At 41.7% G+C, this 17,069-nt stretch overlaps 2 protein-coding genes across 7 annotated transcripts in view; one reads left to right on the forward strand and one right to left on the reverse strand.

Moving 5' to 3' along the window:
* The window catches only part of LOC101741145 (catenin alpha), a 29,611-nt gene that overhangs the window by 7,836 nt on the left and 4,706 nt on the right, over positions 1 to 17,069 (forward strand). The window contains exons 17-23 of one of the 3 annotated variants that reach the window (XM_038013821.2): positions 10,239 to 10,390; positions 11,140 to 11,209; positions 13,157 to 13,224; positions 14,870 to 15,051; positions 15,308 to 15,413; positions 15,538 to 15,672; positions 15,762 to 15,878. In XM_038013821.2, coding sequence (XP_037869749.1) covers positions 10,239 to 10,390; positions 11,140 to 11,209; positions 13,157 to 13,224; positions 14,870 to 15,051; positions 15,308 to 15,413; positions 15,538 to 15,672; positions 15,762 to 15,878 — 830 coding nt within the window. Of the gene's footprint in view, positions 1 to 10,238; positions 10,391 to 11,139; positions 11,210 to 12,221; positions 12,295 to 13,156; positions 13,226 to 14,869; positions 15,052 to 15,307; positions 15,414 to 15,537; positions 15,673 to 15,761; positions 15,879 to 17,069 lie in introns of those variants that run through there. The other 2 variants (XM_038013820.2, XR_009974226.1) reach the window with 2 other exon arrangements.
* On the reverse strand, positions 69 to 7,757 carry CPR6 (cuticular protein RR-1 motif 6). Of its 4 annotated transcripts, none has more exons than XR_009974143.1 (5): positions 7,610 to 7,757; positions 4,873 to 5,079; positions 3,256 to 3,360; positions 1,017 to 1,273; positions 69 to 792 (listed from the first exon to the last, which is right to left on the reverse strand). XR_009974143.1 is itself a non-coding variant. In XM_012688663.4 (4 exons), the coding sequence occupies exons 1-4, from the start codon at positions 7,610 to 7,612 to the stop codon at positions 1,175 to 1,177; spliced, it is 414 nt and encodes a 137-aa protein (XP_012544117.1). In that variant the 5' UTR covers positions 7,613 to 7,757; the 3' UTR covers positions 69 to 1,174. The 4 variants fall into 4 exon arrangements, 2 of the variants coding, with proteins under 2 accessions (XP_012544117.1, NP_001166742.1); XR_009974142.1 differs by having other exon boundaries at positions 69 to 805; XM_012688663.4 differs by having other exon boundaries at positions 69 to 1,273.

Genomic DNA, 17,069 nt, shown 5'->3' on the forward strand with positions numbered 1-17,069 from the left:
CACCAGATCTACTTTAATGCTCTCACTCATACAAGGTTCGTGTTTTTGCGAATTAAATAAAAAACATCTTTTTAATACGCTTTTATTAGCTTCAGACGTGTATCTTAGTATGTAACGGAATCTTTCAACATGATTTTGACCCATTTCAAAATGTCGGATTAACTCGAAATTTGATATAGGTACTTACTAAGGACTGATGACAATTGAACATTAAAAAAAAATTGAAAAAGTTGAATTTCAACTAAAAAATTAAAAATATAAAATTGTTTAAGAAAACTAACAAAATACGCTTTTATAGAAAATCCACCAAAAAAATTTAAAATAAATTTTAATTAATTTGAATTAAAATAGTGTAAGAAAAAATGATTTTACTGTAAAAAAAGCGTGGGGTGCATAGTATCAGTAGTTATAAATATTTTATGAACAGATATGAGTAGAAGGGTTATTTTGATAATATCCTGAAAAGCACCCCGCGCTTTTTTTACAATAAAATTCAATACAAAATATTTCAAATTTATAAAAATTTATTTTACTATATAATTATTGTAACTTAACATATACAAAAAATCTATTAGTATGTGTGGTCGGTCGTATGTTAGTACAGAGTCGCCTCGTGACAATGAATCGGTAGTGGCTCCGGCACTCGTGACGTCATTTGAGGTCAAAACGCGCGGCGACATATGACGTCATCGTGAATTGTGGTCTTGAATTCGTATATAACATTTCTCGTCTTTGCCGCTGATGGGCGAGGAGTTCCCTGGTCAGCTCCCGGCCCGGTTGAGGAGTTGGTATCTGGAGTCCCCTCCTTTTATTAGCCGTAGCTAGGAATGCAAAGTATCAATGGAATGAATGAAAGTACGAGAGGAATAAATGCGTGAACTGGTATGATAAAGAGGCTCGGAATGAATGCGTGACCTAGTTTTTAAGCCCCTTATGGGCAGGAGTATCAACTATAATTAAAATTAAAACAAAAAATGTAAATATGAATCTCTGGCTTTGTTGTTTGCTAGAGATACGGATATAAAAAAAAATATGTTAAGATGCGCTGTCATCGAAGCTGTACGCCATTGGACAGGTTAGGATCTGACTGCAAAAATGACGGTCCCCCTGTTTGTTTGTATCCCACTGATGAAGGAGCTGGTGGAGTGGGGAGGTGGCCCCCTGTGTGGTCCTATTAATTCTTCTGCGTGGCCGGAGGAGGGTGATCCTGGATGTATTGGAGCGCTCTCACGATGGCTTCGGGTATCGGAGGGGGCGTGGGAATGAAGGATCCCTGGAATTTCCAAGGCATTTAATCACAAACGAATCGTAACATCTATATGTCGGAGACGGTCATTACTTTAGCTAAACGAAACGCAGCACGATTCCCGAGAGATGGCAGCACGATTGCGGTATCGTCGGAACTCGGCTAACTTCGTGCTACGACAAAACCTAGCCGATGGAGGCGCGTAGACGCCATTACGGCCTGGCCACGGGGATCGGCGGTGCGAACAGCGAAGCGGTGGACGAGGCGACCATTCGCGCAGCACCGTTTGCTGGCCACGGGTACTTCGCGACTAGTAAGGAAGTCCGACAGCGAAATGTCTATTATATCGAAATTATCTCGATATTGCTTACAAATTAATAGTTTTTTGGTTCAGGACCTATTATTTGGAAAATATTGTGAAGTACATGATTTGAATAAGAATCGGAGTATACCTATAGATGGAGAATTCCACAAGAAGTACGAGAAATACTTTGGGTGGCTAGACTTCCAAATAGCTGGTCTAGCTAGTATTTCAGCTATTTTTTTTTATTGCTTAGATGGGTGGACGAGCTCACAGCCCACCTTGTGTTAAGTGGTTACTGGAGCCCATAGACATCCACAACGTAAATGCGCCACCCACCTTGAGATATAAGTTCTAAGGTCTCAAGTATAGTTATAATGGCTGCCTCACCCTTCAAACCGAAACGCATTACTACTTCACGGCAGAAATAGGCAGGGTGGTAGTACCCACCCGTGTGGACTCACAAGAGGTCCTACCACCAGTAATTACGCAAATTATAATTTTGAGGATTTCATTTTTATTACACGATGTTATTCCTTCACCGTGGAAATCAATCGTGAACATTTGTTGAGTACGTATTTCATTACAAAAATTGGTACCCGCCTGATATTCGAACACCGGTGCATCGCTCAACACGATTGCACCGGACGTCCGTTAGGCCACGACGACTTTAAAAATATAAAATAAAAAATAAATAAAAAATATAAAAATTTCGGCGTTAATTTTTCGCGGCGAAAACAACTAAACTCATTTAATCACTGTACTATTCGCCGCGACTGCCGCTCGACTCCGTGGCTCGCGCCGTCCGTATTCATGCATTTGTTTTGCTCACCCGCCGCATCGCGCGATTCGCTCGGTGCATTTCGCCGGTCGCTTCGCCGGTCGCCGGTGCGCGTGGCTTGTTAGGTACATTTCTATGCGCTTATTTTAGTCGCTAGACGCTTCGCCGTGCGCACCGCGCGAATATTCGTATCGGCGAATGTCCCGTGGCCAGGCTGTTACACTCACCAACCAGCCTTCTTGAAGAGCGGTGCCTCCGTTCTAAGAACTGTCATTCGTTTTCGTTTGCTAACGTCAAGAGAAGATTTCTATATTGTTCTAAGTCAACAAACGTGATTGGTGTACTCAATATTTCTCTTAGCTCGATCACCCTATTCGCCCCTACGATGTCTGACGACAGTGTTAATAGTTATGGCTTCTCCGACATCTATATGTTAATAATACGTGAAGCAAAAACTTTGTACCCCTTTTTACGAAAATTGCGCGGACGAAGTATGAAATTTCCCACACTTATAGAGAATATAGAGAAAGAGTGCAGAATGCTAATTTTTTTTTTAATTATGTATAAAAAATACATTAAATCAATTTTAAAAAAACATTACACACGCTACCATGTCTTTGACACACACGCATATATACTCTTTTGTTTATTGCTTAAAATCTGTGGTTATATTGAATGTGGATTAATATTGTTTTATTTGTCTATAGTGTAGTCTTGGCGAAATCTGTGATTATAGAAGTACTTTGTCTACCAAGTCTTCAACAATAGAACCATAATAATGTTCAAACTTATAGTTTTAATTAATTATTATAGTAGAAATTCGACTACTGGGGGACTACTAATTTAAAATTCACGTTCGCCACGACACTAAGCCGTAGTCCGGAACGAGGAGTGTTTAGGAGGAAACTTTAAATATGTGATGGTCACCTGCGGCTGGTAACCGTTCTCGTCGGCTACGTACTGGATCTCGACGAGTTGACCGTCGGGCGCGGTCCAGCTGACCCTGCCCTGGACGCTCGGTATCGGGTTCTCCTGAAATTGAGAATCAAGAGGATCTGGTTGAAAAATCGGACGACTAGTCTCTGGTCTGGAGTCTATATCGTTGTCACAGGCCCACTTCTCTAGCGTTGTTTTCTTTTTGGAACAAAGTTCCTTATGGGACGATTCGGAAGGGTACTCTAGCCGGGAAAAAACGTCCGTAACGTAAGATTTTTATTAGTAATGCAAAAAATGTACGACTTAACTTTGTAATAATATACAAATTAGTAATGCACACAGTGTACGACTTAACTTTGTAATAACGTACAAAAAATAACAATTTTTTTATTATTATTCATTGACCACGATCTCAGAGCGTTCGTTTGCGCAATACACTAACTCTTATGCAAACAACCGTGAATAAAGTGTACCACAATAAGCTCGCACATTACTGAATGACCGTGGGTGGTTGCGAAACCTCCAGTTTTAACTTATATCTCTAAACGAGCAATTCTTGTATATTAATATATATAACCTGAACCTCGGAAACGGCTCCAACGATTTTCATAAAATTTACTATACAGGGGATTTCAGCCACCTGGTATTTAGTGGTTACTGGGGCCCATAGACATCTATAACGTAAATGCGCCACCCACCTTGACATATAAGTTCTAAGGTCTCCGTTTTTACAGTACAACGGCTGCTACTGCGTCACGGTAGAAATAGGCAAGGTGGTGGTATCTACCCGTGCGGATTGACAAGAGGTCTTACCGCCAGTAAAAACGAAATTTACGAAATTCGGCATTGAAATAGTTTGAGAATCTTGGAGAAGAGACGGATTTGGTTTAGAGAAGTCGTCGCGGCCTTATGGATAAGACGGCCGGTGCGTTCGTATCTAGCATCGCCTCTGTGCCGGGGTTCGAATCTCGCAGGCAGCCACCAGTTTTTCTGATCAAATACTTGACAAATCTTCACGATTTAGTTCCACGGTGAAGGAATGAAATCGTGTAATAAAAATATATATAATAAAAAACGATGCGCGTGCAATTTGGTGCGCGTGAATGAAGTGAAACTTCTTTTTCGATGTGTAGTATTGTGTGGCTCTCTTCATTTTTCATCTTTAAATCAGATAGCTCTTGTAATAGGGAATGCTGTGTACAAGAGATGCGACATCTTCAACATTTATATTATATGTATTTTAAATTATAGATAGAAAAATAAATATGTATATATTTCGAAATACTTCATTAATATTTTGGACGCTGCCCGTTGCTAACGTTCGCGCTGGCCTGTATGTAACAGGTATAATACGCTCTTGCGTTCGAGTGCCACGTATTCACTCTCGCTCTGTCTCTTTCTATTCCCCCTCCCCAGGAGCGTTATAACGCAACGCAACCGTAACGTATAACGCAACCTTGTTGGAAGTTGGAAGTTTCACTTCAAAAACAAATTTCTATTTGCATAATTATAAGATCTGGGAACGTCTTGTGAGCCCGCACGCATGAATAGCACCACCCAGAAATAGTTTACCAAATTTATTTCCATTTAACCACCGATCGAACTCACATCCTGAGGATTCTTCAAGCCGCCAGTTTCGTCGGCTACTATGCCGTTTTCCGTTTCGTACGTCCAGTGGTAGGCGCCGTCCGGATTCACGTCCAGTTCCTGTCTGATTATCTTGGCGTCTCGATTGGCATTGGCATTGGCATTGGCAATGACGTGCGAAACGTCAGCCGCGACGCAGCCAAGGGCGAGTGTGACTAGCAGACAGTTCTGTAAAATGGATTAGTTCTTACAATCTCCCTGGTTATTAATTGTAAGGTACTAGACCTTACAATTAATAACCAGGGAGATGATTGTCTAACGTGATACAACGGAACCAATTAATTAATAAATATATCGAGGGGTGAAAGGCCATTTGGTTTGAGCGACGTTTTTGCAGCTTTACAGGAGAGTCATTTAAAGCTTAAACATTTGGAAAAAATTGCATAAAAAACTTCTTCAGCCATTTGAATGGCGTAAACTTAATAATAATTGAAGTTCAATTAAGAACATCGAACTGTTGATGCTGATACAAAATAAAACGCATCTTTAATTACTGGTGGTAGGACCTCTTGTGAGTCCGCACGGGTAGGTACCACCGCCCTGCCTATTTCTGTCGTGAAGCAGTAATGCTGAGACCTTAGAATTTATATCTCAAGGTGGGTGGCGGATTTACGTTGTAGTTGTCTATGGGCTCCAGTAACCACTTAACACCAGGTGGGCTGTGCGCTCGTCCACCCAAGCAATAAAAAATGTGTGCGTGTACTAGTGTACACACGTAAGAAGTGAAACTTCTTTATGGCCTTATTTTTCGAAAAATGATCTACATGCAACTTTCTAGAAATTGGTTAAATAAAGTTAAATTAGATAAAGTTTAAACAAAAGGATTTTATTATCATAGACATGAATACAAAAAAGTTAAATTAGATAAAGTTTAAACAAAAGGATTTTATTATCATAGACATGAATACAAAAAAGATGGCGCGTAACGGAAAAATGTGACGCGTAACCGAAAAATGTGACGGTAAATTTTTTTCCAACGCCGATAAGGAAGTTTCACTTCAAAAAGTTAAATTAGATAAAGTTTAAACAAAAGGATTTTATTATCATAGACATGAATACAAAAAAGATGGCGCGTAACGGAAAAATGTGACGCGTAACCGAAAAATGTGACGGTAAATTTTTTTCCAACGCCGATAAGGAAGTTTCACTTCAAAAAGAAAAAATGTGTGCGTGTACTAGTGTACACACGTAAGAAGTGAAACTTCTTTATGGCCTTATTTTTCGAAAAATGATCTACATGCAACTTTCTAGAAATTGGTTAAATAAAGTTAAATTAGATAAAGTTTAAACAAAAGGATTTTATTATCATAGACATGAATACAAAAAAGTTAAATTAGATAAAGTTTAAACAAAAGGATTTTATTATCATAGACATGAATACAAAAAAGATGGCGCGTAACGGAAAAATGTGACGCGTAACCGAAAAATGTGACGGTAAATTTTTTTCCAACGCCGATAAAGAAGTTTCACTTCAAAAAAAAAATACAAAGATAAATGTTGCGTTGTAAGCGAAATGTCGCATCAATGAAAACGCTACCCGCTCCGCTTGTGACAGAGTTTTTATCTCGTTACGAATGTCAAAACAGATTTGTGATATTGACCGCGACCTTTGCTTATGTTAATTATGTTGTGTTGTAATTCGTATTTTTAAAAAAGTCCAGTAAATTCTGATCCGTTATGACAATCGCAGCGTAAGTCTGTTGAAACTAAGCATGCGTCATCTGTTATCGCCTGAATAAGTTACCAGGTACGAATAGGTACCGACAAACATACTTATATATGTTTAAATATACTAGTGGGCCCCTGGTAGACGAAATCCGACTATAATTAATTGAAATTATAAGTTTGTACACTATTATGATTCTATTGTCTATTTCTTCAATTTCAATTTCTATAATATAATCACAGATTTCACCAAGACTCCACTATAGACAAATGTTAATAAAGACAAAACAATATTTAATCTATTCTCAATTTGACCACAAACTTTAAGCAATAAGAAAAGTTTGACAATAAATAAATATTATACATGCGTGTGTGTGTCAAATACATGGTAGTAGTGTCTGTAATGTTATTTTTATTGATTTAATGTACATTTCTATGCATAACTATTAACATTCTACACTCCTCTATATCTATACTCCCATACTAATATTATAAAGAGGAAAGATTTGTTTGTTTGAATTGAATAGGCTCCGAAGCTACTGAAGCGATTTGAAAAAATTTTTCACTGTTCGGAAGCTACACCATTCCCGAGTGACACAGGCTACAATCTTTTTTGAAAAAATTTAGGGATCCTTATTAAAACTCAAATAATGTAACCCAAGGTGTAAAAAAATTACCTAAAATATTCTTTACATCGCGTGCGCTGCGAAAACTATTGACGATAGAATAAAATAATGTACTACGACTTTGTAGAACACATTATTATTTACAAAAAGTGTCGCGACAGCATTATTATAGTTATGCCGCAATAGGCGTTCTTTTATTTTAAAAAATAAAACAACGTCAAATATCGTTGAAATTTTTGTTAAAGACCCGAGCGGAGCTGAAGCGGGCCGCTAGTTCTTTATAAGTTTAGAAAATTTTATACTCATCCGTCCGCACAATTTTCGAAAAAAGGGGTACAAAGTTCTTTCTTCACGTATTAATATATAGATTTCAATAAGATTGCCTACGGTTTTGAAACAAAACTCACCATTCTTTCGAGTGATCACCGTCCCAATGAGCGATGGCGGTCTGACCCGGCTCTTTATAAATACGAGCTTCTCCAATGATCGCATTTGTAATGAAAGATAAACACGGCGAAACGAACTTCGGCATTGAGAGTACGCAGTGAAGTACCACGTGTTAGCGTTAGGGAAATATTTTGCTACGAAAATATAATGAAAGAAGCAAAATTTAAATTTAATTTTTATTTATTTATTTTTATTTTTAATAATTATTATTATATTATAATACTTTGTATTGATTGTATGTATATTTACGGAGATATGTATGTGTATATGTATGTGTACATATATGTATATGTATTTCACTGGAATGGTACACCGCGCGTAGTTCGTTTCCAAATGATTCTTGTCCACCTGATGGTTGTCTGGAAGAGATCGCTCTTAGCGATAAGACCGCCAATTGTACTTTTTTGTTTTTAATGTATCGCACTGTTTATTTGTTTTTTGGTGTACAATAAAGAATACTCTCTCTCTCTCTCTCTCTCTCTCTAATGTTGTTACACATCACTACATATTTACTATACGCATTGTATCTTTTTTTCCTACCTAAGCTGATGGTCTTGAGAGACCATATCAGCGTCACCGGCCGGGTAGTTGAGCTCACGGGGCTCAAACCTGACGTTGCTAGCATGAACCCTAGCAAGAACCGTGCTTCGCAGCATCTATCACCGGATCGGAAACGCGACCCACTGAGAAGATCCGGCGAGAAAATCGGTGGTCTGTGTCTGTGGGTTAATCTACTCGCCGAGCCCTTCGTCGCAAGCGACGGGTTCGACGAGAACAGTGACCGGCGCATTGTATCTCTCCACTGCTGGCCTCTCTTATAGTCCGCTGCTATGAACGGTCCCCCGGGCAGGAGGACACACAACGCCCAAACGATTACTTACATATTACCAACAAGCTCAGCAATTGAGGTCACGGTAGCAGAGATACCGCGTAAAACTGTCCAGGGTACCGTCGTAAACATCCAAAGAATGTATTTATAACACGCTCGGCTATGAGAACGATGGTGCCAAATCTCTTACCGGATTGCACGTGGCAAAAAGACAGAACAGAGAAATGCGAGAGATCTGTGCTCAGCCTTGAAGGCGTTTGAATTTTATTTTTTTTGCTTAGATGGGTGGACGAGCTCACGGCCCACCCGGTGTTAAGTGTTACCGGAGCCCATAGACACCTACGACTTAAATGGGTGGTGGGACCTACCCGTGCGGACTTACAAGACGCCCTGCTACCAGCAATAAATAAATAATGAACTAGGGAATTTAGAGTAGACGCAGCAGAATTAGGTCGGACCGCGGTCCCCTCCGCGGGCTTAGAAGCCACCTCCACCACGAGATGATATATCTCGATGTTGCCACGTTAAGCTCTTCGATTTTTATGCATGTATAAACATTAAACAGCCGGACAATGGATATGTCGTCGCATGAATATGTTTGCCCGATGCGGGAATCGAGCCCACGACCCTCGGCTCGGCTGTCACCGAGTCATATTTCGGCGCATTCTAAACATGCACCTCCGAATTGTTTGTTTTAATCAAAACATTTTTTGTGTATTTCGATATTCAGGAAATACACTTTTAAAAGAATAAGGCACTAAAATCATTTTCCTTCGAACAAGCGCATTCCTGACGTTACGACCTTACGGTTCTGCGATCGATTTTTTATTTAACACGTTGCCTAATTACCCTTGAATAGGTAAATATTAATGGGAGTCTCTTGAACTTTGACCTCTCGTGGTTACTTAGAAACGTAATTCGACCTCAAGATCGTATTTGCATATTCATAATGCTCGAAGATCTAAGGCTGGTCGACCTCACGTGAGAAAGTTATTATGAAACGCAATAGAATTTGGACTATTGAAGTCCTTACGGCCTAATTGATAAGACGCCCGGTGTTGGTGTCCCGCAGGCTGGTACCAATTTCTCTAATGAAATACGTGCTTGACAAATGTTCACGATTGACTTCCACCCTGCCTATTACTGTCCTGAAGCAGTAATGTGTTTCGGTTTGAATGGTGGGGCAGCCGTTGTAACTATACTTGAGACCTTAGAACTTTATCTCAAGGCGGGTGGCGGATTTACGTTGTAGATGCCTGTGGGCTCCAGTAACCACTTAACGCCAGGTGGGCTGTGAGCTCGTCTATCCACCTAAGCAATAAAAAAAACCTATTACTGCAATTTAAAAAAATATTCGATAAAAATGTTCCATTAAAACTTGGTTGAACGGTAATTGTGGTCATTACGGATCCTACCGATCCACTAAGGGTGCTTTTAGGTACCTTAAGTACCAGTCACCGTCCTCGCCGGAACCGTCGTTTGCGACGAAGAGCTTTGAGGTTAAATTAACCCACAGACACAGCCCACTGAGTTTCTCGCCGGATCTTCTCATTGGGTTGCGTTTCCGATCCGGCGGTAAATTCTGCGAAGCACTGCTCTTGCTAGAGCGTGTTAGCAACACCTCCGGCTTGAGCCCCGAGAGCTCACCTACACGCTAGGTTAATTCTGGTATAGCATATCAAGGCTATCAACAAGGTACGAAAAAATAAAATAAAAATAATAGTGAATTGATTTTCAAGGAGTAGTTTTTACGATTCCAGTCATGTCCAAGTTCGCGGTGCGCGTGGACGCGGCCGTGTCGGCGCTGGGAGGCGGCGCCGGTGGAGCCCTAGACGAGAACGACTTCATAGACGCGTCTAGACTCGTCTATGACGCCGTCCGGGAGATACGCCGGGCGGTGCTCATGAACCGGGTGAGTGTTCGCTCAGGGAATAGTCGTAGCGGGGATCTACACAGCGTTCAGCAGACTGACTAGTACAGAGACTAGTATGTCTAGTATTAGACAGCAAATAACTAGAACAGATAACCTACCTTCATCAGCTTTAGGTTAGCTTCGCCGGCTACATCAGCATCCCGAAATCCTAAACATCCAATATGTGCCCTGATTTAAAGAAAAAAAAAACGATCATGAATTGTTTTCCCGATTCAGTTATGTGGGAATCACTTGCGCATTGTATCGGAGACTAAGTTAGTCTTACTTCAGGCAAAGATACATTATCTTAGGCACTTTAGCACTTTTTTATTTTTTCCTACGTATCTGGGTGAACCTCGATCTTGGGTTAAGCGGTCGCATTCCCCATAGACACTATAGCGTATAAGGTGATTTAAGACAGGCTGGATCGATATAGGGAGACGTCACTGTACCCTGACAGAGTAACATCCACTCGGGGTAGAGTGGTGCTGGTCTGTTATGTCCTACCCTTGTGCTTGGTATTTGTAAATCCTTTCTCCTTCCACACAATGTCCTATTTAGGTAGCGAAGAGGCTGTAATAAGATCTTTCGTTATCATTATGGCCGTGGTCCTCAGAAAGGTTAACTTCTTAGCTGGTTCCCGGAATCTATAGACCTTGAAACATGAGGTCGAGGTCAAATGCAATGAAATCCTCAAACCGTGAACTTATAATGAAGGTTCGAATCCAGAAAAAACATTATGATCTCAGGATGAAGAAGATTTGGATCCCGAAGACGTGGATCTAGATGAACAGTATACTCTGGAGACGAGAAGCAAATGTGAGCGTTCATAAGTAATATGAGCTTTTGTGAAAGCTTCGTGTCGTCTGTCATGTGGTACCATTAAAGCATGTTTTCTTTCAGCGTTTTCGTTTGTACTGTTCCCATGTTCTAAAAGAGGCAGGATTATTTTTACATCGTCACAAAATACGTAATAATAAAAATAAGCACCTTTAGTGCTTTGAGAGTATAGTATAAAAAGCCGTAATCCACTCATTTGTGATCAAAGGAGTGGAGGGGGCAATTTGGTGATCATAAATAAAGCATCTAATTAGTTTTGTCGTAGAAAATGAGAAGTTTTTGAATTACCTCCTCTTACGGAACAAATAGAACGTACTTCTGACTAATACTAAAAGTTTGTTTAAAAAACATTCATCTCATTTTGTGTTCGTTAGACAAATGTGACCCAAATGTTTTTGATTAAAATTTCCCCGGGGATTTGTTTCGGACGAAAAGTTCTGAGAAAGCTCTCCGCGTCGAGTGGAGCTTTTAATCTCGTGTTTTTTATAATAGAGCTTAAATCGAACCGGAATTATCGGTCGCGCAGTAATAACTGCGACATTGGAAACTAAAATGCTTTGTTGATAGAATTGATGGGAGCCATGTGGGCTCAGGATTCGCCATAATCAAAGGAGCACGAGATTAAACCTGTTCTTAGGTCGATTTGGTCTAGAGGAGTTTCCGGTATGATGTTGACGGGACACGCTATAAGCGAGAAGATGCTTCTGCCCAGTTGAAGCTAAAGAATCCTTGTAGTTATCAACTTTGGAAATGTGATGTGACAGATCAGGTCCTTCATATTGGCAACTTCAAACAAAAGACCATAACAAGGTCCTAGTTTGCTGATAACGAGGAATTCTTTCGCCGGCGTTCTAGCCTGTTCTCATTAAAAAAACTCATCTGGCTTGAATTGACTTTGTCTCTGAGCCGCGTTCGAATCATACTATAATTTCGCCTATATAAAATTTGGGTTACAATGTTTGATGTGAATTGCATGTTCGCTGCATGTTAGACCAGTGACGATTTGGACACGGACACAGAGTTTGAGCCGGTCGAGGACATGACAATGGAGACGAGGAGCCGATGTGAGTATCTCGATGGTGAAACGCGGCATTTTTGGTGCGGCAAAGTTCTTGAAGTCTTTGAAGTTCGATTCGAGTATATTCAAAGCGATATTTAACTAAAGCATGTCCAGGTTAGCTAATTCTGTCGCTGCCATATCAATTTAACTACTTAACAGTAGATGTGGCGCCTGAAATTTAGAGTTAAAATTTGTTTTTGATAAATACGCAAATTTTTTATTTCATTACTTTTTATGGGAGGGTAAGCCGCTTCGTTACGTAACGCATTACGGCGCCAGTCTGTCTGGCTTCTCTTTCTCTTTCGCACACGGCAGCGGTAATAACGTAGTTCGTAATAAGGTAGAGATGAACATTACGTTCCTTTGCCCCATCAGAAAATGCCGTGTCTAAATATTAAGATGTCTACGGACGTCGAGCATGCCTTGTGTCTAAAATTGGGCCTAATTGTTGTGACTAGATCTAGTTTTTAGTTCGAAATTTATTTTTGTTGATTGTATAAAATGTTCCTTTATTATCTGCGCAGTAATTTTTGATTAGGCATCATGAAATGCGGGCTTGGCTTACCTTTGCCCGGCCAGCCTGCCTATTTGACCTCAATCCTTTGATCGAACAGGGGGAGGTTTAAACCGGATACTAAACTGAAGAAAAATGAGTTTGGCAAGTGACGAACGCCCATAGATATCGTGGTCACGAGGATCCTCCGCCCTCAATACCATATGACGTCACTTGAGACAAAAAAAAATTGCTGTTGATTTTTTGATTGAGCATCGTATGACGACATGCATCGCGACGCTGCTCGGCTCTGATGATGCCTTAGCTTGCGTCCCCCCATCGAGATTTGAGATCGTAATGTTTGTTCGAACAGCGAGCGCTCACACGGGCGAGCACGGAGTCGACGAGTACCCGGACATTAGCGGCATCACTAACGCCAGGGTGAGTACCTAACTTTTTTAATATTTTTTTTGCTTAAACGGGTGGACGAGCTCACAGCTCCCCTGGTGTTAAGTGGTTGCCCGAGCCCATAGACATCTACAGCGAAAATACCGCCACCCACCTTGAGATATGAGTTCTAAGGTCTCGGTATAGTTACAACGGCTGCCTCACCCTTCGAACCGAAACGGATCACTGCTTCACGGCAATAATAGGCAGAGCGGTGGTATCTACCCGTACGGACTCACAAGACGTTTAACCACCAGTAATTACGCTAATTATAATACTCTATGCTAATTGTAAGCGATTTGGCCTAATGGATAAGAAGTCCGGTACGTTCGTATCCCGCAGGCAGATACCAGTTTTTCTGATGAAATACGTACCTAGCTCAAATTCACAAGTGAGTTATAAGATCGCGTAATACAATCCCTTTTATGGAGACGATATTTCTGGTGGGATGGTGCGTGTAATTAAGAGTTTTGAAGCCGGCGTTTAATGCCGAAAAGCCCGGAACTAAGTTGTCTGAAGTCTTAAAGTCCTGCTTCTCTGCAACTCTGTATCGTGTTTGTTTGTTTGTCTTGGATATGATCTTAAACGCATTCATACGATTGCAATGAAGCTTGATACAGCCGCGACTGGTGCTCTAGGGAAGAGAATCATCAACTGACGATAGATAGATAGATATCGCACGAGTTGTTTCGAGGAATCGATGATTTTCGTGCAACTAGTTTTCCGGTCACGGTGAAACGTGATCGCACTTCACTGGAAATTCATTTGGGGCCCGCGACGGCCCGCGTCACCTGTGAGGATGCCTAAGGTCCTTTAAATGGGTATCTCGGAAGCCTAACTAAGTCTTTTATTGGGTTGTGACCTCACAATACAGTGCACCCAACGTGTGTTGATTAACACCGGTCAATTTCGACCCTTCCATCTCGAGAAGCAATCCGTTCAAGGAAACAGACGCAGTAATTATAGCACGATCAATGCCATATTGACTCTTGGATATCGGTCCATGAACCACTTCGATAAAGCGGCACGACACGAGGACCCTCTAATCGTGGCCGCCGGCAACTACATTCCCGATCCTGCGGACAGAATGGAAAGCAGTCGACGTCGCCCCAAACACGTCATTTCGGATCCTCCCGATCCACTAACGGTGCTTTTAGGTACCTCAAGCACCGATCATCGTTCTCGTCGAACCCGTCGCTTGCGACGAAGGGCCCGACGAGTAAATTAACCCTCAGACACAGCCCACTGAGTTTCTCGCCGGATCTTCTCAGTGGGTCGCGTTTCCGATCCGGTGGTAGATTCTGCGAAGCACGGCTCTTGCTAGGGTTCGTGTTAGCAACGTCGTCAGGTTTGAGCCCCATGAGCTCACCTACTAGTTAAGGTTATGCTGATATAGCCCCTCAAGGCTATCAGCTTAGGTAGAAAAAAAAAGGTCCATGAATAGTTCGGTTGCTGTTCTCGCTTTTCATTGGTTCCCACTTTTCTTGAGGGGAAGTTGGTGTCTAAATTCCTACGTCTCGTACGAGATCCAAGACAGATTAACTTCCCTTCGGGCACCGTGAGCTCTGCCACCTGGACACAGCAGCGCCGTGACCGTACATTTGATCCCCGACCTGACGATCGCCCGTTTCACTTCCAGGAAGCGATGCGTAAAATGACCGAAGAGGACAAGAGGAAGATCCTGCAGCAAGTCGAGCTGTTCAGGCGCGAGAAGATGTCGTTCGACAACGAGGTCGCCAAGTGGGACGACGCCGGCAACGACATCATCATGCTCGCCAAGCACATGTGCATGATCATGCTCGAGATGACAGACTTCACGAGGTGGGTGTGTGTGTATGCGAATCGCGCTAGTGACATTTTCAGCATTAGCATCTGGAGCCACGATCGGGAGGACCAGAAAGCCGTCGACTATCGTGAGGCGTGAGGTCGAACGTGACCGTCCCGCTCTTTAAACCGTCATGATACGGCAGCAATGGGCAGGACGGTGGTACCCATCCGTGCCGGGTCTTATTATTATTACGTTTTTACGTTATAACAAGACTTAAAAAAATTACCTTTATGGTGTTTCCGAGCGCAGAGGTCGCGGCCCCCTCAAAACCACCATGGACGTAATCAACGCCGCCAAGAAGATATCCGAAGCCGGAACCAAACTGGATAAGCTGACCAGGGAGATCGCCGAACAGGTGAGTTTAAGCTTTTGTACTCTGGGGACGCGTGATCCTTTGTGAGTATTCATGAGCGTTCATGAGTGTTGGTGAGCATAGTTTTCTTTAGCCCTTGCTTACTTAATTTCTTGTTTTTTTTCAGTGTCCCGAATCCTCTACTAAACAAGACTTGCTCGCCTACCTCCAACGGATCGCTCTGTACTGCCACCAGATACAAATAACCAGCAAAGTGAAGGCGGACGTGCAGAACATATCAGGAGAGCTCATCGTGAGCGGGGTCAGTATGCGCGGTCCCTTTCCGCCCCCTCCGTCCCCTCTGCCCCCCCTCGGCTCCCACCTGACGTTTACTATTGTGTGTGTGTGCAGCTGGACAGCGCGACGTCCCTGATCCAGGCGGCCAAGAACCTGATGAATGCGGTCGTGCTCACCGTGAAGGCTTCGTACGTCGCCTCTACCAAGTACACCCGCCAGGGGACCATCGCGGTTAGTGTAGTAGTAGCAATAGGCAGGACTGCGGCTCCAGGGCGAGCTTTGAGCCGTGCTCAGTAGAGGACAGTGAGCTTTTACTCGCCGAGCTTTAAGTCGGATCTTTTCAGGACAGCTTAGGTAGGAGACCAAAAAAAGAAGCTTATCTTCTGGAAGCAGAATCACGAAAGCTTCTGCTAGGTGGTGCTAAACTTTTAATTTTTTTTTATTGCATAGTTGAGTGAACGAGCTCACGGCCCACCTAATGTTAAGTGGCTACCGGAGCCCATAGACATGTACAATGTAAATGCTGCCACTTACCCAAAACTCTAATTAAACTGTATGAATCCAAAAAGAACGTTCGAAGCTCTTTACGGGTTAAGTTGAGGGTTTTAAAAAAATGTGTCCTTTAAATTTGCATAAAGTAATAAAAATGTCATGTAAAATTTGTAACTGACACTTTGACATCATACCTCAAAGCGCTTGGCGCAATCTTAGTGTTGTAAAATTCAAAATAATTCTCTACGCCTCAAATATCTCTGCCAATATACAGTGTGTTCTATTTCGAATCAGACTATCTATTGGTCTGTCGATAATTGGATTACTTATCGATAGGTGAAAGCTTATTTGGGTTAAGAGACTTGTTTACAACTTTACAGAGAGCCGTTTTCAAATGACAAAAAAATTTGACAAAAAAACTTCAGCTATTTGAATGCGATAAACTTAATTGAAGTTCAATTAAAAACATCGTACTGTTGATGTTAATATCAAATAAAACGGAGCTTTAATTACAAAGATAAATGTTGCTTATTAAGCGATACGTCGCTTAAACCAAATCGCTTTTCACCTCTCGATATATTATTATTATTATTAATCTATGGTACCCACTTCGGAATGTTTCCATACGATTGGCGGAGAACCGACTCGTGCCTAAGCCAACATCGAATTCGATCGATCAGATAATCTTAAAGAACTCGCCTAATTTACTTTAAGCTTACATTAATAGTCTTATCTATGTATGTATTGTTTATGTATTTGTTTTTTTTTGTAATGCTTTCCGTATCTCGTCACAGAACTATGTAAGTCTGTAAATTTGTAAAGTGGATATTAGTGTTGTCGACGTCAGAAACGTAAGGAGCTTGGGAGTGAAAGAGAGAATGGAAAATAAGCGGTAATCCACCAGACCCAGGGTCTGAGAGACGGTTCGTT

Source organism: Bombyx mori, chromosome 11 (genome assembly GCF_030269925.1).
Source record: "Bombyx mori chromosome 11, ASM3026992v2".
In the NCBI taxonomy this organism is placed as follows: domain Eukaryota; kingdom Metazoa; phylum Arthropoda; class Insecta; order Lepidoptera; family Bombycidae; genus Bombyx; species Bombyx mori.